This window comes from Panthera tigris, chromosome A2, assembly GCF_018350195.1.
Source record: "Panthera tigris isolate Pti1 chromosome A2, P.tigris_Pti1_mat1.1, whole genome shotgun sequence".
NCBI classification, from domain to species: domain Eukaryota; kingdom Metazoa; phylum Chordata; class Mammalia; order Carnivora; family Felidae; genus Panthera; species Panthera tigris.
This window is the reverse complement of record NC_056661.1, coordinates 4489585-4513102: the sequence shown is the minus strand read 5'-3', so window position 1 is coordinate 4513102 and position 23518 is coordinate 4489585. Positions and strand designations below refer to the sequence as shown.

Genomic DNA, 23518 nt, shown 5'->3' with positions numbered 1-23518 from the left:
GGGTATCTAGAACCTTAAAAGACTGGAAATTTTCTTCCTCCTGTCCTAATAGGCTGTCCTCCTTTGGCCTGGGAGGTGCCTCCCCCACTGGTCTTTCAGGGACCAACACTGTGGATTTATTGGGTCAGCTTTGATCTGCCTGTATATGGACTTGTGGATGAAAGAAGAATGAACTTTTTTTTTAAGTTTTTATTTATGTATTTTGAGAGAAAGTGTGTATGTGAGAGGGGCAGAGAGAGAGGGAGAAAGAGGATACCAAGCAGACCCCATGCCATCAGCTCAGAGCCCGATGCGGGGCTCGAACTCATGAACCGTGAGCTCATGAGCAGAGCTGAAACCGAGTCAGAGGTTTAACTGACTGAGCCTCCCAGGTGCCCCTGAACTTCTCTCTTCTTTAAGTTTCTGTTATTTTGGACCTTATGATAACAGCGAGACTCATCCCCAGAGATGGCACTCATCAAGAATCAGCTGTTAACCGAGACTTGTGGGTGTTTCGATGGTAACAGTTTACCTGTATTGAGGGCTTTCGGGTATCAGATGCTGCACTCCGTTTGCGTTCTCTGTGTACCTTTACCTGTGATGGTGTGAGTCTTCCACAGCCACCCTGTGAGTGGCGGTGGGGGGGGGGGAGGATTACAGAGCCCCACCCCCTTCAGACTCAGAAGGTTGAACTCACATAGCTAGTCAGAATTTGAACTCAGAACTGATTTCAGAGTCTGAACTTCTCAACAAAGGACAAAATGTTTGAATCTGGCCCCAAATCGGGACGTGGGATGCTGAAATGCTTTATTATCGGAACTTATTGGAAGAGTTTCCAGGTTGCTTCTAGGAAGATGAGTTGGCTTGGGGACCCACTTCCTCAGACGTGCGAAGGCTTTCCTCCCATCCGAGTACGAACCAGGCCTGACCCTGCGCAGCTTCTGAGGTCAGATGAGATCAAGCGTGTTCAGGGTGGTATGGCCATAGACTTGTGAAGGTTTTTCTTTCTGATGCCTCAGCCCTCTGGGGAGAAAAAACTCAAATTGGAACCCACAAGATGAGAAGTTCTTTCTGTTTTTTATTTTTTTTAATGTTTATTTATTTTGGGGAGACAGAGAGACAGAGTGGGGGAGGGGCAGAGAGAGAGGGAGACACAGGATCCGAAGCAGGCTCCAGGCTCTGAGCTGTCAGCACAGAGCCTGACGTGGGGCTCAAACCCATGAAGCACAGGATCACGACCTGGGCTGACACTGAACACTCAACCAACTGAGCCACGCAGGTGCCCCGAGAGGTTTTTTATAGACTTCCCCATAAGCTTCCCTGGGATCATGCCTTGAAGGTTCACAGGAATTCAGAGATCTATGATGATCCAATATATTCCTTCAAAAGGCATGGCAGGTCCCTGAGGGGGCACCTCTTCAACAGACTGACCCATGGGGAATCTGGGCTTCTTAAAAACAGGAGAAAAAGCCCCTACCCAGAGGGATCTTCCTGTTGGAAGCTGGAGGGAGAGGAAGGATAAGTTATTACCTGGAGAGACTTGAAATCTGTGTGTTCATTCTCTGAGATCCCACAGTTACCATAGGATGAAAATATTCCTGAATGAATGTATTAGTTTATAAGTTAGAAAAACAATTGAATCCCTCTCCAGTGAACTCTAGAGCAGTGCTATCCATGAGAAATATCATGTAAGCCACCTAGGTAATTAAAAATCTTCAGAGCACCCTGGTGGCTCAGTCGGTTAAGCATCCGACTTCAGCTCAGGTCATGATCTCATGCTTCATGAGTTCGAGCCCCACGTCGGGCTCTAGTGCTGACAAGCTCAGAGCCTGGAGCCTGCTTTGGATTCTGTGTCTCTCTCTCTCTCTCTGCCCCTCCCCCACTCATGCTCCGTGTCTTAAAAATAAACATTAAAAAAAATTTTTTTTAATTTTTTTTCTGGTAGCCACATGTAAAAACGTAATAGGTGAAACTAACTGAAGTAATATATTTTTGTCACCCAGTATGTCTAAAATAGTATCACTTCAACATGTAGTCAATATTTTAAAATATTAATGAGGTATTTTGTAGTCTCTATTTTATACCCAGCTGTCAAATCCAGTCTATGTTTGGACTTATGGCACGTCTCAATTTGAATGGCTGCCATCTTGGTCAGCACAGGTGTAAAGGGTCCATCTCCCACCCCCATGTCAGTGTCAGGTGGTCTTTCACCCAACTGCAAAGTGCAATTGGAAGTCTTGCAAAAGATGCGGAGTGATACACATGATTTGTTTAGCTGCTGGCCTCGCCCATGAGACTCTGGCAGATGAAGGTGTGGAAGAGTGAGGCCAGTCAACAATGAAGAAAAGGTGTGATGGGCCGAATTATGCCTGCCTCCCCCCATCCCCCGCCCCGTCCTGATTCATCTGTGGAAGCCCTAACCCCCCAGGACCTCAGAATGTGACTGTATTTGAGGATAGAGTCTTTACAGAGGTGAGCAAGCTAAAATGAGGTCATTAGGGTGGGCCCCGATCCAGGATGACCAGTGTCCTTGTGAAAAAGGGAAAGGTGGACACAGAGACGAGATGAGCCTCAGAACGAGCCAACCCAGCCGGTACCTTGCAGGGTTCTTGGCTGCAGAAGCCCCGGCAGGCTGCTACAGGTGAGCTGGCTGGGGGCATCAGCAGGCGATGATTTGAACATGAAAAGTTTACCAGTGGCTTTTAGGACAACTGAGAATTTGTTGTGCCGTCCGTCTGCCCACAAACCTATCAGGGACCCTTGGTGTTATGGGAGCTCCCGTGGATGAGACTTGGGGAGAGGACAGGGGTTGGTAGGTGGGAGTTTTTCAAGACCCCGTCCCTTACCATCTGCGATGGGCCAACATGCATCATTCCTTGGGCTCCTGGCAAGTAGCAGTCTCCCCCCACGAACGTTCCTAACAAAAGGCCTCCTCCACATGAGCTACGAAACATTTGAGCATTTTAACAGCAAAACCTGGTCCTGGATGGGAAGATTGCTCCGCTCCTTCTCTGAGACGAGTAGAAAAGGCAGGAGGAACAGCTAACAGCCTTGGCAGCCAGGCAAGAAGGAGTGTGCACGGCTCGCCATGACCCTGGTAGAGAAAGCATGAGTTGAGGCCAGAGCCAGGGCCCCTGGGAGCCGTGCGTGTGTGTGCGCGCGTGTGGCCTCTGCAGCCCCGCCCACAGCCCCGCCTGCCACACAGGGGAGACCACCTCCATTGGCCCAGCCCAGCCCAGCCCAGCCAAGCCAGTCTCACCGTTGGGACAGCCGAGAGCTGCTCCGCCAGAGAGGTCAGTGGTAGAAGCTTTCAATTAGCCTTTTGTATTTCTGGGCCACAAAATGTCTCCTAACCTTTGTCGTCGGACCTGTCGAGAAAGGAGAAACCAGTTCCAATGTGGGGATGAAATAAAAGCCCACATGTCCTGGGGGGGGGGGGCAGCAGGGTCCCCGTGTTGGGGGCTGGCTCTCCCATCGACTTCCTGGGTGTGTTCCCTCCACCTTCAGTGCGGGGAGTGATGAACTCTCCCTCGCCTTGGGCTGCAGTGAGGACTCTGTGGGCTGGCAGGTGCACAGCACGCTGAGCTCTGTGCCTAATGTGGACGGCGAACCCAGCAAAGGGGGTGCACCGCCCCCTCATCTTCCAGGTGAGGAAACCGTCTCAGGGCCAGTAGCTCTGAGGTGGCCCAGCATGTGCCCGGCAGGGGCAAGGCATGAATTCGGGAGTGGTCTGATCCACGGCCCAGGCTGCTCGTAGGCTCTGGGTCACTGTGGGGTTCAGGGTTCCCCACCTGTGTCCTGAGCAGCCTCATGAGGGCTGCATTTTCAACTCATAGTTGGAAGGACCAAGGCTTGGAGGGACAAGTGCCCCCTCGAGGGACAGGATTTGAACCCAAGTCGTTGGAGGCTGTGTGTTTGCCGTCACTCTAACTCTTTGCTGTCCATGCCATCAGACTACAGCTGAGTGCTGAGAGCAAGCCCCAGAAAGGACATTGGTAGGAGGCAAGACCTCCGCCCGTCCTGGAGAGGGCAGGGTGCAGGGGGCAGACAGACCAAAATCAGCCAATACATGGGGTAACTCCAGATGATGATGTGTTACAGGGAGAAGATGGCGGCAGTGTAGGAGGCGTGCCCTATGAAGGGCGTCAGTGAGTCACGTCAGCTAGGATGGCCAGAGGAGGCCTCTCTGAGGAAGTGTGTGGTAAGGTGAGACCTGTAGGTGAGACCTGGGCAATGAGAAGGAGCCAAAGAATTGAGGGGGAAGGGCATTCTAGGCAGTGGGCACAGCAGGTGCAAAGGCCCTGAGGCAAAATTTGCCTGGGGAGTTGTGGGAACAGCAGGGAGGCCTGTGCAGTTGGGGTAGGGTAAGTGAAAAGGGAGAGGTCAGTAGGAGAAGGGTCATGCAGAGTCATAATGAGCTTGGCTTTTATTCCTAGAGTGAGAGACATGCTGCCCTGGGTAGAAGGGACCTTGTGTGTGTGGGGGGGGGGGGGGGAGGATCTGGGACACCAGTGAGCTGGAGGTGGACCCTCTGACCCCCAGAAAAGGGCACATCTCCTTAGAGCCCATGTAGTCCTGGACACTAGCCAGGGACCAGCCTCCAAGTGCCAAAGACCACCTGCTGTCCAGACTGCTCACCCAGCTCCCCACTGGGGACAGAAAAGTCCTTCTCCAGGATGGCCCACTTCTGGATCCTCTGTGCATCGGAGATGGCTTCCTCATTCACGGCATCTATGCCCTCCTGGATGGCCTTGTAGACCAGGGGGTCCCGCAGCTCCAAAATCTCAGAGACGGTGGACACGTGGCTTCCCAGTTTCCGGCAGAAGTTGATGGCCTCCGAGCTTAGCTCGTCCAGTGGCTCTCCAGTTATCCCGTCCATCTTCTGCCCCAGGAGACCCTCGTCACCACACCCAGTGGCCGCACACGCTTCCTGGCCACCCCTGCGGACCAGGAAGCGGATCTCGGACCCACAGGGGCGCACCCTCCGGACCCTGGGGCAGAGCCCCCCCAGGACAGCAAACCCACGTTACCTTCAGTGTCAGCAGGATGCTCAGAAAGTTTGCCTTCTCTCCCACTAACATGGCATGACTGATCATGGGAATCTTCTCTTTAACCATGTTCTCAATGGGAATAGGGGCCACGTTCTCACCGCCGGCTGTGATGAGGATTTCTGGAACAAAGCATGGCTCGGTGAGGTTTCAACAGAGACAGTACAAACGCCCCGCCCCCTCGAGGATCAGAGGGGATCAGAGGGGACGGATGCTGGCACAGATGACCACCCTCTTAGAAAACCCCAGAAGCAGAGGAGGACCTCTGCCCAGGGCCGGGACTCCCACCCTGCCCTTCTCTAGCCCACAGACCCAGCGTCACTCTGCTCCTGTTCCCTCGCCTCCTTGAAATTCCCAGCAAATGTCCGAGTCCTGTGCACAGGACACTTGGACAGCGCTGTATTAATCCATTGCCAGTTTCTTGGTCCTCTGTACCCTGATCCAAGCCCTCCAATGTGTCTCGCTTGGAAGACAGCGACATGCTTCTGGCTGTGCCCCCAAAAAACCCAAGTCCTTAGGTGGCATCCCTAACTTGGGCAGACCTTAAGAGAACTGCGTCCCTTTTCCTCCCGGCCACTCACGTTCTCCAGGAGCTCCTCCTCCGGCCCCGGCTATGCTCCCTACTTGCTCTGTCGTCCAAGGATGCCGGCTGCCTCCTGTCCCACCCACCCAAGACCTGTCTTATCTTTCAGCTGTCCGGACCGAGGTTGTCACGGCAGTAGTGGTAATATGATTGTGTGACGGACACCTGTGCGGGTGTTTGCCCGTGACTCGTCTTCCGGGTAACCAGCCCTGCTGTTTCCGTAGGGGACTCTTCTCCATCGTGCACGCTTGTGGTTTGGGCCAGGACTGCTAGGATGAGCACGTGACCCGGTCTGACCAGTCAGTGTATTCCATTCTCTACGGCGATTCACTTCGAAATGGGATCCAGTGAGAGTCAGACCTAAGACTTTTGCTGTCCCTGAGGGTTAGGGTGAGCCTTGACTGTTGGCGGCCATCTTGTCACCAAATGGGAAAAGCCCCTTCCAGAAGGACCCCAACACCAAGGACAGCTCAGTAAGGGAAGGATAATGCCAATTCCTTGTGATGTTGTTTCAGCACCTGGATCCAGCCAGGCCTGAAGTGAGACCTTTTTGGACTTTTCCATTTTTGTGCCAATAGTTTCTCTTTGTCACTCAAACGTATATAAGAAGGGTTTTCTGTTGCTTATCATGGAAATGATGCTAACATAGCCCGCTTAGTGAATAGTTAACTGCCTGTGTCAGGCTCACTGTCAAATGCTCTGTCAACATCAGAGGTTGGCAAACTATAGACTGTGAGTCCAGTCCAACCTTCCATGTTTTTGTCTGACCACGAGCTAAAAATGGTTTTTATTTATTTTTATTTTGTTTTATTTATTTTTATCTTGTTTTATTTATTTTATTTTATTTATTTTATTTTATTTTATTTTATTTTTTAAATTTAATTTAATTTTTATTTTATTTTTTTATATTTTATTTTATTTATTTTATTTTATTTATTTTATTTTATTTTATTTATTTTATTTTATATTTTATTTTATTTTATTATATTTTATTTTATATTTTATTTTATATTTTATATTTTATTTTTATTTTGTTTTATTTTATTTTATTTTATTTTATTTTATTTTATTTTATTATTTTTTGAGAGGGAGCATGCAGAAGCGCACACAAGTGGGGGAGAAGCACGGGGGAGGGTGGGTGGGAATTTTAAGCAGGCTCCATGCTTAGCATGGAGCCTGATGCAGGGCTCAATCCCATGACCCTGGGGATCATGACCTGAAACCAAGAGTCAGAAACTCAACCGACTGAGCCACCCAGGTGCCTCTGGTTTTTTATACTTTTAACCGGTTGGAAGGAAACTCAAAGCATAATATTTGTGACGCGTGAGGATTATATGACATGGCCACGTCTGTTTGTCTACATGTTGCCCGTGGCTGCCTTCGTACCCCAGTGGCCGAGATGAACAGCCCTGACACAGCTCTCCGTCCCTCAGATCCAAAGAATATTTGCTGTCGGGCCCTTACCAGGAAGAGCTGGCTTATCCCTGCTCTACAGCAGTTTCCGTTCATCCTCACTGAATTCTTATAATTATGTCGATCTCAGAGCTAGCATGGGTGTCTCCCCTGGGACCCTTCTTTCCGGGGCCAAATGCTGGGCGCCAGGGAAGAGCTGAAACCTGCAGAGGGGTTGTCACTGTACCTCTGTGGGGGCCCTCCCCCGGGTAAGGTGGGGGGCTGGGAGCCTTTGCTGGTGAGGGTTCGGGGTCAGCCTGCCTACAGGAAGCCCCTGTGGGGCCAGCCCCAGTACCTTTGATGCGGCCGGTGATGTAGAGGAAGCCCTGGTTGTCTGTGTAGCCCAGGTCCCCGGTGTGTAACCAGCCTTCGTCGTCGATGATCTCCACGGTCCTATCTTCCATATCCAGATAGCCCATGAAGACGTGCCGGCCCCAGATGCAGATCTCCCCTATGCTGTCCTTGTTCTTCTGGTACAGCATGTTCTTACATCCATCCATGACTTTGCCACAGCTGCTGGGGGACGGGAGGGGGGAAATCAGGGCACAGAGAGAGCGGGTCACCCACCCAGGTCAGCCCGGGTCTGCAGCCCAGGCTCCAAACGCCGCTCAGCTGACCCACGCGGGATCTGCTGTCTCACCCCCTCCGGGACCTGGTGGGCGTAGAGAGTTCCGAGGAGAAGAAATACAAGTGGATTTTAAATATATGCAAAGATTTTTTTCAACCTCACTCATAACAAAAGGAATGTAAATGAAAAGTTGTGTTGAGATACCTTTTTTTTTTTTTTTTAGCGCAATATATGGTACGTGTACAAAGCGCTTGCTTCAGCGTCGTTTGTGGTGATGAAAGATGGAGAAAAAGCCATACGAATCCCAGCAACAAGAGGCCCCGTTGAGTAAATGAGGGTACGTGCCCCCAGCGGGATACCACGCGACTGCTGAAGACAGGGCAGCTGTGTGCTCGGATAGGGGAACGTTCTCTACCGGGTAAGAATCTCTCACCTGCCAGATCCATTGGGTTGCTGAGCGTGGGTGGTGAGTCAAGACTGGGTGTTTGTATGACAAACCCAGATGGTGAAGGACACTGGGTTCTCTGACTTCATTGGTTCCCAAGCTCCAGAGAGCAAGTAACAGTTGAGAGAAGACGAGTTTTGGGTTCATTGTCATGTGGAAAATACTTTGGTTTGGGATAGACGTAGATACATCCCGTCACTGCTTATGCAGAGGTTAACTCAAAGGAAATGCTGTGGTGGCTTTGCCCTCGGGAGGGCGTTAGGGGCTGAATCGTGCCCGTCACTCCCCCTACAGGTTGGGGCACAAGCCCCCAGCATCTCACAACGTGACCGTGTTTGGAAGTAGGGTCACTGCCAGTGTAATTAGTTACATTAAGACGAGGTCCTACTGGAGTAGGGTGGCCCCCAATCCAGCCGGCCTGGTGTCTTTCTAGAAAGGGGAGGTTTCTCCTTCAGACACGCATGTGGGGGGAACCATGTGAAGATTAAGGCGGGGATCCGGGTGATGCGTCTGTAAGCCCTGGAACGCCAGAGGTGGCCAGCAAGCCCCAAGCCCCACCCCAGACGCCAGGGGAGGGCCTGGGGCAGATTCTCCGTCACCCTCAGAATGAGCCAGCCTGCCCACACCTTGACCTTGGACGTCTGTTCTCTGGAGTTGTAAGAAAACGTTTCCCTTGCTTGAGTCTGTGGGACTTAGTTATGGTGGCCGTGGCAAACTCACATCGCAGACTGGAGATTTGGGGTGGGTGGGAGGGAGCTTTTCACCGCGTCATTTTATGCCTTCTGAGTTTGGGGACGAGGGTCTGTATTCCTCATTCATTTAAAGATGGAGGCCGGGACTTGCACCTTTCCTCTGGTCCCTTGTCTTTAGGGAAGGACTGCCCTTTGGTTTTGGAGAAACTGCACTGGGCATGTGGGTTACACCCCAAATAGGCCTCAGATGGGACTTCGGAGTGGGGAGGGGGAGGCTGAGGTGCAGAGCTCCCCCACAGCGTAAAAGCAAAGGGCAGGAGGTGGTTTCGACATGTTAGGAAGATTGAGCTTACTTTCTGCCAAGTTCAGAGGCGGTTGGAACCTGGCCAAGCGTGAAAGGCAAGCTGGACTTGTGATATGAGGGCATCGAGGGGTCAGAGAGAGATGGTGGGAGCTCCTGTGACTGTCAGACCCAAAGAGAATTCGTCTTTGGTGTTCCTCCTGTTTCAGTGTCCCTGGGTCTCTACTCCTGCAGCCTGGGACCAGCTGAGCTTGGGAGGAAGCCATGGGGGCCCATGGACGTGTTTGAGGGGGAGCATGGCAGGGATGAAGGGTCCTGAGGTCTCAGGAGGTGAACCTGAGGTGGGCGAGTGAGCCTGGGAGGGCTGTCTGCAGGCAGAACTCACAAATTACAGTGGGGGAGACCCCGGAACATTCTAAGAGTCCTTGTCTGTGGGCTCTCTGGCACATGGGGGCTTCCTTGGTCATGAGGATGTAGGGCTTGGAGGCTGGAGAGCAGGGGCCATTCTGGACACTCAGGCCAGGGTTCCTCTTAGCTCAGTGGCTTGCCTACCCTCCCACCTTTAACCCCTGACCCCCATGTTGCTGGAGGGCTGGGGGTCTGCCCAGGAGGCCAGTACCTTTGAATCCTGTAGCTCTCCCGGCTGGATGCGGTGTGGGGTCCTGAGCTTTCACTCATACCGTACATCTCGCCTATGGGTATGTCCAGGCTTAGGAAGAACTCAGCGGTCTGTTGGTTGAGGGGTGCGGCTCCGCTGATAAAAGAGTGGCAGCGATCAAGGCCAAGGGCGCTCTTGACTTTGCTGAACACGAGGGCCTTCGACACGCGGTAGCTTATGGGAGTATCATGTGTCCTGTGACTAAGAATGCCAAAGACAAAAAAAAAAAAAAAAAAAAAAGAATGCCAAGAACGGGTCAACAGTCATGGACAACCAAATGGGAGTGGGTGGGGAGCCAGCGGGAGAAGGCTGAGCCCCTTCACCCCCTGCCCTCTCCCGGCCTGGCCCCACTGGACCCTGCACCTACCCCAACATCCCTTTTGTATTGATCTTGAAGCCAATAACTCTTCCCCATGAAAACACCTTCTTCCTCAGGCTTGAGAATTTGGCGCCAGTTTCCTTTATCCTCTCCTGCATCTTCTCCCAGATTCGGGGCACCCCCAGGAAGGCAGTAGGCTTTACCTCCTGCAGAGTATTGATCAAGGTGCCCTGCAAGAGACCGAGCTGATCTGGCCATGCCTGCACCTCGCATGGAACCCACATGTCCATCTCTCCCCAGCCGTCCAGCTCAGCCCAGGAGTACCTTCTCTTTGCTGATTGGCCCAGGGTGAGTTCCCCACCCAAGGGAGCCAACCCATTGGCTGGCCGGTAGCCAATCAGATTTCGCACGCTCTCTAGGGATTTGGTGGAGCCCACAGACTGGTAAAAACAAACCAACCAACCCACACCTGACCCAAGCCTGGAGTAGAATTTTGCACAACCGTTAATAAGGATGTAAGATTCTTTCCCGGTTAGATTTACGGGTTCAGTGCAATCCCTGTCAAAATCCAGGCAGGTTTTTCCACACAGATAGATAAGCCCACCTTAAAAATTTACATGGAAATGCAGAGGACCTAGAACGACCAAAGCAGTTTTGGAAGAGAAGAACAGAATCGGAAGAAATACTATTTGATTTTGCAATGTATTCTAAAACAGGGCGATTGCCCTGGTTTGCTCAGAACTGAAGGAGTTCATGGAACATGGGACTTTCAGTCATAAAACTGGGGATGTCCCAGGCAAACCAGGGCAAGGTGGTCGTCCTGCCAGAAAGCCAGAAAACTCCGGTCAGTGCGGTTCTGGCATAAGGACGGACGTACAGTTTGACGGGTAGAGTACATTTATGAGCAGTCCAGTGGAAGAAAGGCTATTTCATATCCTGGAAAATAAAAGAGCCCAGCTTAGTGTCTTCTCATCAAACGCAAAAGTGAACTCAAAACGGAGCACAGACCTGAGTGTAAGAGCTAAGATGCAGAGGCTTTGTGGGACACACGACAGAAACCTCTGTGGCCCCGGGGCAGACAGGGGTCTCTTGCATAGGGCACTACAGTCATGAAAGAAAAGAGAAACGACCTCATCGGAGTTAAAAATGAGAAGACACGATACTGGCAGGAGGTACTTGTAAACCAGCATTTCGTTAGAACCCAACCATAAGAAGATACACAACCAAATTTTAAATTTCTTTTTAAGTTGTATTTACTTATTTTGAGAGATAGAGCGAGCATGAGCAGGGGAGGGGCAGAGAGGGAGCCAAGCAGGCTCAGTTATGTCACTGCGGAGCCTCACATGGGGCTCGAACCCACGAACCGTGAGATCGTGACCAGGCGCCCCAACCAAATTTTTAAATGAGCAAAAGAGGGGCACCTGGGTGGCTCAGTCGGCGAAGCGTCCGACTCTTGGTTTTGGCTCAGATCACGATCTCACGGTTTGTGAGTTCAAGCCCCATGTCGGGCTCTGCACTGACATTGTGGAGCCTGCTTGGAATTCTCTCTCTCTCTCTCTCTCTCTCTCTCTCTCTCTCTCTCTCTCTCTGTCCGCCCTCTCAAAAATGAATAAATAAAAAAAAATTTAATGAGCAAAAGATTTGCACAGACTTTTTCTCCCAAAGAAGGTATACAGCCGGTACCAAGCACATGAGGCGGCACTCCCCCCACCCCCCACCCCCACACACACACCGTTAGTCATCAGGGAAATGCACACAGCGCCTTCCTGCCACTGAGACAGCAGCGGTAGGGACAGCAGTACCGTGGCCGCTCTGGGGGGAGTATGAAATGAGGCGGCCAGCTTGGAAACAGTGTGACAGTTTCGTAATATGTTAAGATACTTTATCACCTGTTGGGTTGGTGGTTTGGAAACTGTTGACAGTATTAGGAGTTGATAAGGATGCGGAGGGAAGGGAACGTCTCGGATCTTGAAGCTGCGTGTGGGTACAATGAAGCAATCAGCCAGAAAAGAAAGTGTTTGTCATCGAGTGGCTACAACATCTCAGACACGAGCACGGGGGATGTGGGAGAGGGGCCAAGGAGACACCGAAGCGGAAAACAAAATGATGAGAGGAGTCTGCCAGGAGAACAAATCTTCTAGAAGGAGTCACAAAGGCCGTAGGACTTAGCCTGCTCGATGCCTCTGGGCAGAGTCTTGGTCCCCTGAATATGTCACACCCTAACCCCAGAATCTGTGAATATGTTCTCTTTCACAGCAAAAGGGACTTTGTAGATGTGGTAAAGGGCCTTGAGATAGATTTGGTTTTTTGGAGCTTTTTGGTGCTGGGAATACTGACTTAAACACACACACACAGACACATACATTTTGCTTTAAAAAATTTTTTTTTAAATGTTTATTTTTGAGAGAGAGACAGAGAGACAAAGCGTGAGCAGGGGAGGGGCAGAGAGAGAAGGAGATGCAGAATCCGAAGCAGGCTCCAGGCTCTGAGCCGTCAGCACAGAGCCCGACGCGGGACTTGAACTCATGAACGGTGAGATCATGACCTGAGCCAAAGTCAGACATTCAGCCGACTGAGCCACCCCGGCCGCCCCCAATATGTTCTGCTTTTAATACCAGTCACATTGTTAGTTTGGGGTGGTTCAGCGTACCACCTACACAACCATATGGGGATGCCCTGACGTGGGTAAAGACATAAACTAAAAGAATGTAGTCAACTATTTCCACTGCTCCTGTGTTGCAGCGTAAGAGAGAGAAGGAACCCCTGGACCGAGGACTCAACAAAACCACCCCCTAACCCCGGGCTGCCCTCAGCCTTACCTTGAGAGCGTCTGGCTGAGCAAAGTAGGTGGAGGCCCCGATCTTCATGGTGACCCAGATGTCCATCATCTGAGCCGCAATGTGGCTGAGGGGGAGGTAGCTATGATTCTGTACATTTGACAGGTGGGAAATAGAAACACAGAGCAGTTAAGGAACCTGCCCGAGGCTAAGGGGAGCTGTGAAAATAGTGGGCAGCTTTGGGGCTTGAAGAGCCCCTTGGATCCAGCAACGGGCCCTAGAACCAGAACGTCTTCATGGAGAGTCAGAAATCCAAAGGACTCAGTGAGTGTCCCAGGATCAAATCCTGACTCCACTACTTGCCCACTAGGAGGCCCCGGGCTCTTTGCTCATCTGTAAAATGGGCACAGGGGCTTCTCCTGTCCAGCAAACCGAACAGCCTCCCATAATCCCATCACACAAACACGCAGCAGTTAGCACATCCGTGGTTTTCTTTCCCCACCGCATGCCTCGATGTGAAGTCTTGGCAGATGTATAATTTCGCAGTCTGCATTTCTCACTGGTATCGTAAATCCCCGGCAAGGAATTACCTCATTAATTTCAGCCCCACGGGCCTCCACGCTGTTCCTCCGACACACGAGGCAGGGTCGTGCCTCAGGGCCTTTGCACATGCTGTTCCGTCTGCTCAGAATGCTCTTCCTCCAGCTTTCCCCCAACCGAGTCTTTCTTGAATATTACGTTTCTGCTTAAATGTCGCCAACTCAGAGAGGCCGTCCCATGCCCCCCAAAACCGACGTTCCCGTTGTCTGCCTGATCCCCTGGATGTCATCACCACAGCCTGCATGGTTTTATCTGCTCATTCCCTGTCTTCCCGAGGGCCCTCACTGGTTCAGTGCAGACTTGATGCGTGTTTGTTGAGGGAGGGAGGAGAGAGATGAGACGTTTAAGTGGGGTGAAGTTTGCTACGCACTGGCCCATCGCGAGCCCTCAGGATCAGGCCCGCTTCTTCCCCTGGGCCTCAGGATGGAGGGAGTTTCCTTCTTTTCCACCAGCCCGTTGCTTACAGCCTGTGCTCTGAGGCACCCAGCAACCATTCGTCCAGGGAGGGGGCTTGGCTGTGTAGACGATGAGGTCGGCCCCTGGTGTCGACCCTCCTGGGTTCAGATGCTGGCCCAGGGACATTGAGCACGTCATTTTCCCTGTCTGAGCCTCGGTTTCTTATCTGTGAAAGGGGTTCACGACAGTTTCCCTGGCGGTAATGGGTTTAGTGAGGGGTTCACACATGCTTATGTTGGCGTGGCACAGAGTGCCCTGTAAGTAGGAGAAACCTGGACCTGTCGTGTCTACTGAGAACACCGGGCTAGCTTTGACTTCGTGCTTTAAAGACGATGATGTGGGCACCTGGGTGGCTCAGTCGGTTGGGCGTCCGACTTGGGCTCATGTCATGATCTCACGGTCCGTGAGTTCGAGCCCCGCATCGTGCTCTGTGCTGACGGCTCAGAGCCTGGAGCCTGCTTTCAGAATCCGTGTCTCCTCCTCTCTCTCTGCCCCTTCCCTGCTCATGCTCTGTCTCCCTCTATCTCCCCAAAATAAGTAGACATTAAAAGAGATGGTGATGTGATTTAACAGCGAATGTTAGCACGGCTGGGTATGGCTTGCTGCGTGTCCGTGTTTATGCTGTGGGTTTCCCTGCCGCGCGTCTGTTCGGAGCTGCGGTATTTTCCTTTCCCCTCACGGGGGGGGACATTGGACATTGAACATTGAACTTGAGACAGTGAACCTCTGCGTCTGTCCCCGAGGTTGCTTCCTCTGGGGGAGCCAGCCGCCGCACGACGTTCCGTGACCTCGGGGCCACTGCGTGGCGGGGTACCCCAGGCCACGTGAGACAGGTGCGTGCGCCCTTCTTGGGCCAGGAGGCACCAGCTGACGCTTCCTGGGGCCAAAGAATCTCCCCGCTGAGCCCCGCCTGAACTCCAGACCCGGAAGGAATCCACTCCTGGGGTTTTAAGGCAGCCCGAGTCACCCGACACAGTATCTGAAGTAATTTACTCCGTGAGGCATCTCTAAGAGGAAGAAGCCCTTCTGGTCTCCCTGTTACAGATGGGGAAACTGAGGCCCCGAGAAGATGAGGAACTTGTCCCAGGTCACACGGCCAGCAAGTGGGAGTGCCGGGACTCAGACCCAGGTGGGCTCACGGGGGGACCTGTGCCGATCACCCTTATGGGAGGGGAACGTTTCCCCGGACACGACGGACGAGACGAGAGGGAGAGACGCTGGCCAGGGTAGGGTGAGGGTCTACCTAGGTTCCTTGCATCCATTTATTCACGGATTCCATAGAGGCCCTGGGGTGCTTTATTTTTGTGGGTGTTTTCAACATGGAAGCCCGGGAGGGCTTCGTGGAGGCGATAACGTGTGAGCAGGGACCTGAAGCAGGTGAAGCTACAAACTGTGGGGCTCTCTGGCAGCGAGAGCGAGCAGAGGGCACGGCCTGGTGCGTCTGCTGACCGTCCGTCTAGGCTGGGAGGCAACTTCGCGTAAACACTAGCGATCGTGCTGATGGAGACCCACCATCGCCGGTCGGGGGCGCGTCCTGCGGACGCTTTTCTGCTTCTAAAATGCACACGCGTGCGCCTTGCTTGCTGACGTTGTTTAGTTTTTAACACAGGGCACGGTTTGCCCCGTCTGCCGCTCTGCCCCTGGCTTGGACGTGTTTACGTCGCGTCTCTGCTTAAAACCCGACCTGCTTTCTGTCCCTGTGGATAAGTTGGCATTTCTTAGGTTTTATATAAATGGAATCCCTTAGCATCTGTTCCCTATTTTTTTCCTTTTTTCTCCTGTAACGATGATCTAAATTGCTTTCGCTAAAAAGACATAAATTGCCTTCGCTTGTGGACTCTGTCCAGACATATATGTTTTTTCCAAAGACGCAGCCTTTCCCGAGTAACCAAAACAGCGACTTCTGCTTTACTTCCGAAGCACAGAATGTGTGTTCTGCTCTCTCACATACGTGTCTTACTATCAAACACCGTCCGTCCTGAGCTCTCTCCAAATGGGAACTCATTTCATTTTCAAAGCAGCCTGCCAGGCGCCAGGCGGGGATTGTCGCACCACACCCATTTTACAGATGCGCAAACCGAGGCCTGGGGCCGTTGGGTTAAGTCCTGAACGCAGGTCTGCTCTGAAGTCCTTGATTTCAGCCCTTGTGCTACACTGCCCTCTTTGGAAGCGTTCTCATGACTGTTCCATGCTTCACTGGGTGGGAGCCGTCGTGTGCCGGGCCCCTAAATGCCACCCTGCCCCTGTGGGTCAAGAACGGAAAGAGCCTGAGGGCCCCTGGCCCAGGGTGCAGGGACTCCGGGTGCTACCGAGTTCATCACTGTTGGCAAAGACCACACTTACGTTGTCGTGGCTCAGCATCACTCCCTTGGGGATGCCTAAGGTCCCAGAAGTATAAATGATCACTGCACACTGATTGGGCCTCTGGCTTTCCACGATCTGGTCCAGCTGGGAATCGGGGATGCTGTTGCCAAGCTCCATGAAATCATTCCACTGTGGAAAGAAGAGACAGGCAGAGCATGAGGACCCCAGATGTGAGGGTGACCCACGACACGCCAGGGGTCGCCCTCCCCAGTCAGGTCGGGTACCAGCAGCCTCTCTGAAGCACGACTGCCAGCATGAGGGAAGGCTTAGGATCACCAGTCCTGGTGCCTCTTTAAAAAGCCCTAAAACGTTTGCTTCTCCTCCTCCACTTCCTGGCCCGGCTGCTGGGTCTGGGCATGTGACGGCCGCTGGTCCAATCGCACTGAAGGTCAGGGCTTTTGCTGGAAGTGCTGGGGCAGGAGTGAGTCATCTGGACACGAATGAGTCAAGATGTAGCCCCGGGAGCCGCCAAAGGTCAGCCGGCAAGTAAACAGGAACCAGCCTTCTGAACCAAGGTGGCCAGACTCCAGAGCCCGTGTGCTTAACTGCCTTCAACTACGATGCCTCAGAAGGCGCTGCTGGGTTGTGTGAACGGAGTGGCCGCACAGGATCTGTAGCACTTCTGCCCGGGAGCCCCAGCACGGCTCTGGGTGAGGGCGGTGCCCTGGATTCCAGACGGAGGGCACGGAGGGCACGCAGCGTCCTCCAGAAGTGGAGCCAGGGTGATGCCGGCCCCACGGCAGCAGGTCATGTCTCAGGGCGTTTGTGGTTTCAGCGAGGACAGCGCTGCTGACATCTAGCAGGTGGAGGCCAGGGGCACCGCCTGGCATCCGACACCTCACGGTTCGGCCGCACGACTAAGAATGATCCGCCCCAGATGTCCAGAGCAATGAGGTTGAGAAACCCCACTGTAGGTAGTGTTGCCAACAAGGGAGTTTTTTGTTTTTGTTTTTGTTTTTTAAGGTATCCAGACCTCAGATATTGCTGCTGTGGTGGCCACTCTTAACCTCTAAAATGTCTGTGATTCTGATCAGCTTTCTTCCTTAATCAGTCGCCATCCTGGTCTTGATATTTGAGTGTTTTCTGGAAGGCACACAAGCTGCCGAGGGTTCTGGTTGGCAGAAAGGATCGTGGGCGCCTTTTGTCCGCCTTGCACGGAGGGCAACCCGGAAAAACTCCGTGACGTGTTAGGACTTCTGATCCAAGTCATGAGTTTGAGAGTCTGATCACATGGGCGTTAACAGGAGCTTGTCTCGTGGCTTCTGTGAGATCACTCCGTGTACCGTCATGCACCTCACCCCTGCTTCGGCTAGCCTGACGTCACCATGCTTGGAGATGCCACAGAGAGAGAGGGAGGTATAGGAGGAGGAGCCCGGGCTGCAGGACCAGAGTGAGGACTCGACACTTAGCCTCTAGGGCAAAGTTTAAGAAGATGCAAACAACAGAATAAAACAAAAGGGCAACAAACCTTTGGTAATCAACATAAGTAGTATTTTAATGCAATATTTTTAAAGTCACTAACAACGTAAAAAAAAAAAATCCATGATGAGGGCACCTGGGTGGCTCAGTTGGTTAAGCGTCCGACTTTGGTTCGGGTCATGGTCTCATGGTTCGAGCCCCATGTCATAGGGAACCCGCTTCAGATCCTCTGTCCCCCCTCCCTCTCTGCTACTCCCCTGCCCTTATTCTTTCTCTCTCTCTCTCTCTCTCTCTCTGCCCCTCCCCTGTTCACGTGCTTTCTGTCTCAAAAATAAACCTTAAAAACACGTTTTTAAATCCATGATGAATGAAATATCAAAAATTTAAATAAAGACAGGCTCCAAGAACGCTGCTGGTCCCAGCCATAGCAGAGCCGCTCAGCCCCGGATGCATAGTAAATGGTGCTTAATGGTTTTAGCAAAATAACCAATTCTGATTTGGATATAAAGTAAATATTTAAAAAAAAAATTTTTTTAGCATTTATTTATTTTTGAGACAGAGAGAGACAGCATGAACAGGGGAGGGTCAGAGAGAAGGAGACACAGAATCTGAAACAGGCTCCAGGCTCTGAGCTGTCAGCATAGAGCCCGATGCGGGGCTCGAACTCGCGGACCGTGAGATCATGACCTGAGCTGAAGTCGGCCGCTCAACCGACTGAGCCACTAAGTCACCCCTAAAGTAAATATTTAAACTCAATGCTGTGAGTTTTCACACACCTAATTTCCCACAAGGCAGTATTTTTTCAATGACCTTAACGCTCTGGAAAAGAATTAACAAAATGATCGTTGTTGTCTTAAGCCGTCAGTCTGGGGGGAGATTTGTTTCACAGCAATAAATAACCAGAGCACACATCTTCCCTTGCGAGGCCGCCCCCCCACTCCCACACTTACAGAGTACAGGTTATCTCTGCTCTCCTTCATTGGCAGCTTGTACTGGATGATCGCTTTTAGGGTATCCATCCTGCCCCGCGGAATCTGAAAGAAAGTTTCGCGTGGGCCTCTTGGCCCTGGGAGAGATTGAAGGCGGGTGCCCGTCCCAAGCAATCTCCCACAGCCGCCCCAGCCTCCTTTCTTTGTCCTGCCCACCCTGTACGGCACTGCTGTTTGTCCCGACTGACAGGACACGCCCTGGTCTCTGGACTGCTGGGTTCCCTGTGGTCCGTATCAGTGGCATCCTGCACTTAAAGGCTGGTGAAGCCCACAGCCTCCTGGGTTCTGCCACACACACAGCTGTGGCTGTTGCTTGGTGAGCTTGCCCCTTGTGCTGTGCGGCCAGGAGCCAGCTAACCTTCTAGCTGGAATTGGGCAACAAAAATTCTCTGTGAAGGTGACCGGGACCTGGACAACTTGAGAACTTTCTACCAACACCTAAGACGCCAAGGTTCGGTTGAGCACACCTGCAGGATTGTTGTATCTTGTTGATGCAGAGGAGGGGATATGCCTCTGTGCCATGACAGAAGTCACTTCCAGCACCCAGTGTGGTAATTACAATTATAACCAAGACCCCCGTGTGGATTGAGAGAAAAGAGGACAGAAGCGCTCATGATGGTCAGACAGGAGGTTCCTGGAGAGGAAGAGAACAGACCTCTAGAAAGCTTGGAGCAGGCAGTGGCCGGGGATGTTTGAGGACTGTGTAAAGTCTAAGATGGCTAGGACTCTAGCCCTCTAGAGTTGGAGGGCTGTAAGCCATGGGTATCACCCAGAATCAAAGATTTCCAAATGGAACTGAACGTCCAGTTTGGGAGGAGCGTGTCAGAAGCCTGGCTTTGAATCTTGCATACGAAGGATCCGCATTATTTTCTAATGGTGGAAAACCCAACTTGTAAGCCCCACTCTTCATCCACCCCACTGTTTGTTCTGCTCTGCTATGAACAGAACAAACAGGGAATGACATGAGTGTCAGGGACCACAGACACATCACTTAATTTCAGGGTCGGCTGGGTGGCTCAGTCGGTTAAGCATCTGACTCACAGTCCGTGAGTTCGAGCCCCACGTCAGGCTCTGTGCTGACAGCTCAGAGCCCGGAGCCTGCTTTGGATTCTATGTCTCCCTCTGTCTCTGCCCCTCCCTGGCTCATGCTCTCTCTCTCTCTCTCTCTCAAGAATAAATCAACATTAAAAATTTTTTTAAAAGAAGAAAGAAAGCAATTTGAGAAAGCTCAAGGCTGGAGGGGGGAAGTCTGCTCTCCCTGAACCAGGTCAAGGATTAGGCATCCAAGGAGGCTTGGCTGCCAAGTGGTCTGTTTCACTGGGTCTAGCTGATATCATGAGTCTGGAAAGTCTGCCCTAATTTCAGAGATGTTAAAATGTGGGCAGACATGCCAGCGGTGATTGCAGGATGCCATTGACGGCAAGATACATCTCAACTCCAGAGACCTTAAAAAGTAGAGAAGTGTGTAATCCAGAAATATGGTGTTGATGCAAGCAGCCAGGGGGCCCTTGGGCTGAGTGGTGAATCTGGTCACCTAGGCTCACCCTCCTGAGGATTCCCCTTCCCATAGGATCTTCCTGCCAAAACATGGTGGGGAAAGTGCGGCTCATTCAAATACTAGGAACTGAGAAACTTTCTACAACATCCATACGAAGATACTACAAGAAAACAAAAGGGCAGTCGGAGGGGAGCCAAATTTTGTACACAGAGAAAAGTCACCACAAAGCAAAGGAAAATTGCCACCCAACATTCCAACATAAAATTTAAAACAAAGTAGACACAGCTGGGAAGGAAGAACACAAAGCAAACATACAAGCACTGAGGGGAGAGAGAGCCACACCAGAAAAAGGTGAAACAGGAAGCGGTGGAACTTAGGAAAGAAATAGAAGAGAAAGACCAGCATTTTATAACTTATGACAGTTACAAAAAATATAATTACAAGGGGTATAAGTCTCAAAATAATTACATTTCTAAAAGAAAATAAACAGCAGACTGTACATAAACATATTCTGAAAATAGAAGCTTAGGAAGTAGAGTTAACATGAGTCAGAAATTCAATCTCCCTGGCTCCACCCTGCTCCCCCTACTCACACCAAAGTAGCCTTAGTGAACCCGAGAATGGGGCCAGCCCCCTCACCCCACCTATCTCTTGCATCCACCTGGGAGCGACAAGACATGTAGTCAGAGCCCTGAGGTCCCCTTGGGTGACTGGCGGACAGTGTTTGGGTTAAGGTTTTACCGAAAGGATTTTCTGTAGCTGTAGGTCATTCTCAACCAGCAGGATGTTCACTTTGGCATGAGTAATGACGTATTGACAGGCGTCCGCAGAGTTGGTAGAATAAATACCAACACAAAGACCCCTGGGAAAAGAAAACGTGTGTGTGTGTGTGTGCGCGCGCGCGCACGTACACACCCCCACACCTTAAAGCGAGAATGTCCTGGAAGGTGGGGGAGGGGAAGGGTCTATAGGCAAGTTCTGAGTTTGCAACCTTGGCACCAGCCTACCTCCCTCCACAAGTTAACCAGGATGAGAACAGCAAAAATGAGGGTAATGAGAGCAGCAGCTCCTATAATGTCATTGTGACGGCAGATCACGGAGCCCACACAGGGTCTCACTTTGTAGATGAGCATTTTATAGGGCACTTTGTTCTAGCAATAGATGCTAGAAGTGGGATTTGGACCTATACTCAGCCACCTGTTCCCCTCCATTTTACTGCCTTTTGTTCTTGCTTTTGACAGTTCTGGTTTTTAAATGTGCGTTTCCCTGGGGCGCCTGGGTGGCTCAGTTGGATAAGCCTCCAGCTTCAGCTCAGGTCATGATCTCGAGATCTGTGAGTTCGAGCCCCGCGTCAGGCTCTGTGCTGACAGCTCGGAGCCTGGAGCCTGCTTCGGATTCTGTGTCTCCCTCTCTCTCTGCCCCTCCCCCCGCTAGCACTCTGTCTCTTTCTATCTCTGTCTCAAAAACAAACATTAAAAATTTATTACTCAGTTACAGAAGCGCCTTATGTATCCGAGATGCTGGTCCTTTGTCACATTGGTTGCTGTGTCTGTCTTGCCTGCTCACCTGGGGTTGCACCTGAATCCCCGGTCACATCTCAGTCAGAGGGAGCCCACGGCTGCTGGGCCCTGAGCAGTGGCCCACCCACATTCAGAGTCAACCAAGCCCGTAGTCTTACCCTGCTAAGATGGCACCAACAGAAGCGATAAACCACTCAACGGAGTTAAACCCCAGGATGCCAACTCCATGGAAACGCTGCAGGCCCAGCTGGCAAGGCGAGAAAACGGACAGATAAGCAGAAAACAGAAACACAAAGACCTGTTGTTTCCAAGTGGGACCTGCTCCCTGGATGTGTGAAAGCAGGCTCCAGAGCCCATGTGGTCACCCTGGGAAAAGCCAGTGTTGAGCCTAAAATCTGGGGTGTGATACTTGTGTGACCCTTGAGAGGGCGGTTCGCCTCCTTCTACGCAAGGCCCCATTTATTTATTCTTATTTGTATATATTTTATTTTTTATTATGGTAAGCCATCTATAGCATGAATATGCATCTTTTTTTTTTAATTGTTTTTAACGTTTATTTATTTTTGGGACAGAGAGAGACAGAGCATGAACGGGGGAGGGGCAGAGAGAGAGGGAGACACAGAATCGGAAGCAGGCTCCAGGCTCTGAGCCATCAGCCCAGAGCCCGATGCGGGGCTCGAACTCACGGACCGCGAGATCGTGACCTGAGCTGAAGTCGGACGCTCAACCGACTGAGCCACCCAGGCGCCCCATGAATATTCATCTTAACCAGGTTTTAGTGCACAGCTTACTGGCGTCAGACACACTCACTGTCGTGTAGCCGCCCCCACCACCCGTCTCCAGAACTTTCCATCACCCCAGACTGAGCCTCTGTCCCCCATGAAGCACAGACTCCCCGCCCCCTGCCCCACCCCGGTCTCCCACCATCTACTCTCTGTCTCTGCGGATGGGACTCCTCTAGGGACCTCCTGTATGAGTGGGGTCATGCAGGACGTGTCCTGTGTCTGGCTTCTGTCACTGCGCACAGTGGCCTCCGGGCCCGTCCACGTGCTGGCAGGCGGCAGGACGTCCTTCCATCTTTAGGCCGAATACTAATTTATTGTATAGACGGGCCACGCTGTATCTTATCCATTCACCCACCAGTGGACACTGGATTGCCTCCACATTTTGGCGGCTGCGAACATCGTGTTCAAACACCTCCTTGAGTCCTTGCTTTGAATTCTTTTGGGAATTGTTCGGTGAAATGTAAGCCCATGTTTAATTGTTTTGAGGAACCACCCACCGTCTTCCGTAAGGGCTGCACCATTATCCGTTTCCATCAGCAATGCTTTCTCCGCGGCTTCCCTGACACCTGTTATGTTGTTCTTTTTTTTTTTTTTTAAATAACCACCTTAATAGGTGTGAATTTATTTTTATTTGTAATAACAGAAGTACTTAGAGTGACAGCCTGTAGTGGTGATAAATTGCACTTTTTAAAGCATAGCCTTGGTCTGAGTGGGCTTGAGGATGAACTAGGAAACCTCTCCCTCCTGAGGGGAGGCCCAGGTTTTGTCACACCCCAGATTTTAGGCTCAGCACTGGCTTTTCCCAATGTGGCCCCATGGAGTTTTGGAAAACTAACTTCGTTGGTTCTTTTATTTATTTATTTTTAATGTTTGTTTATTTTTGAGACAGAGAGAGCGCAAGTCGGGGAGGGGCAGAGAAAGAGGGAGACAGGATCTGAAGCAGGCTCCAGGCTCCGAGCTGTCAGCACAGAGCTCATCGCAGGGCTCAAACCCACAAACCGTGATATCATGACCTGAGTAGAAGTCAGATGCTCAACAGACTGAGCCCCCCAGGCATCCCATCAT

The 23518-nt window shown here is 51.6% G+C and overlaps 2 protein-coding genes across 10 annotated transcripts in view; one reads left to right on the top strand and one right to left on the bottom strand.

Annotated features, from left to right (window-relative positions):
• Positions 1–761: 761 nt before the first annotated feature.
• The window catches only part of ACSBG2 (acyl-CoA synthetase bubblegum family member 2), a 34023-nt gene continuing 11266 nt past the window's right edge, over positions 762–23518 (bottom strand). Inside the window, exons 4-17 of one of the 9 annotated variants that reach the window (XM_042977923.1) lie at positions 21827–21915; positions 20890–21010; positions 18612–18695; positions 16222–16371; positions 12865–12972; positions 10094–10275; positions 9688–9927; positions 7358–7578; positions 5010–5149; positions 4618–4861; positions 3239–3347; positions 2826–3073; positions 1510–1577; positions 762–1002 (exon numbers count right to left, since the gene is read on the bottom strand). In XM_042977923.1, coding sequence (XP_042833857.1) covers positions 3274–3347; positions 4618–4861; positions 5010–5149; positions 7358–7578; positions 9688–9927; positions 10094–10275; positions 12865–12972; positions 16222–16371; positions 18612–18695; positions 20890–21010; positions 21827–21915 — 1653 coding nt within the window. In that variant the 3' untranslated portion in view covers positions 762–1002; positions 1510–1577; positions 2826–3073; positions 3239–3273. Of the gene's footprint in view, positions 1003–1509; positions 1578–2825; positions 3074–3238; positions 3348–4617; positions 4920–5009; positions 5150–7090; positions 7227–7357; positions 7579–9687; positions 9928–10093; positions 10276–12864; positions 12973–16221; positions 16372–18611; positions 18696–20889; positions 21011–21826; positions 21916–23518 lie in introns of those variants that run through there. The other 8 variants (XM_042977925.1, XM_042977922.1, XM_042977924.1 and 5 more) reach the window with 8 other exon arrangements.
• RFX2 (regulatory factor X2) overlaps positions 7864–23518 on the top strand; it is a 131985-nt gene continuing 116330 nt past the window's right edge. The window contains exon 1 of the mRNA XM_042977918.1: positions 7864–8048. The gene's annotated coding sequence lies outside the window, so the exon portion shown is untranslated. The remainder of the gene's footprint in view (positions 8049–23518) is intronic.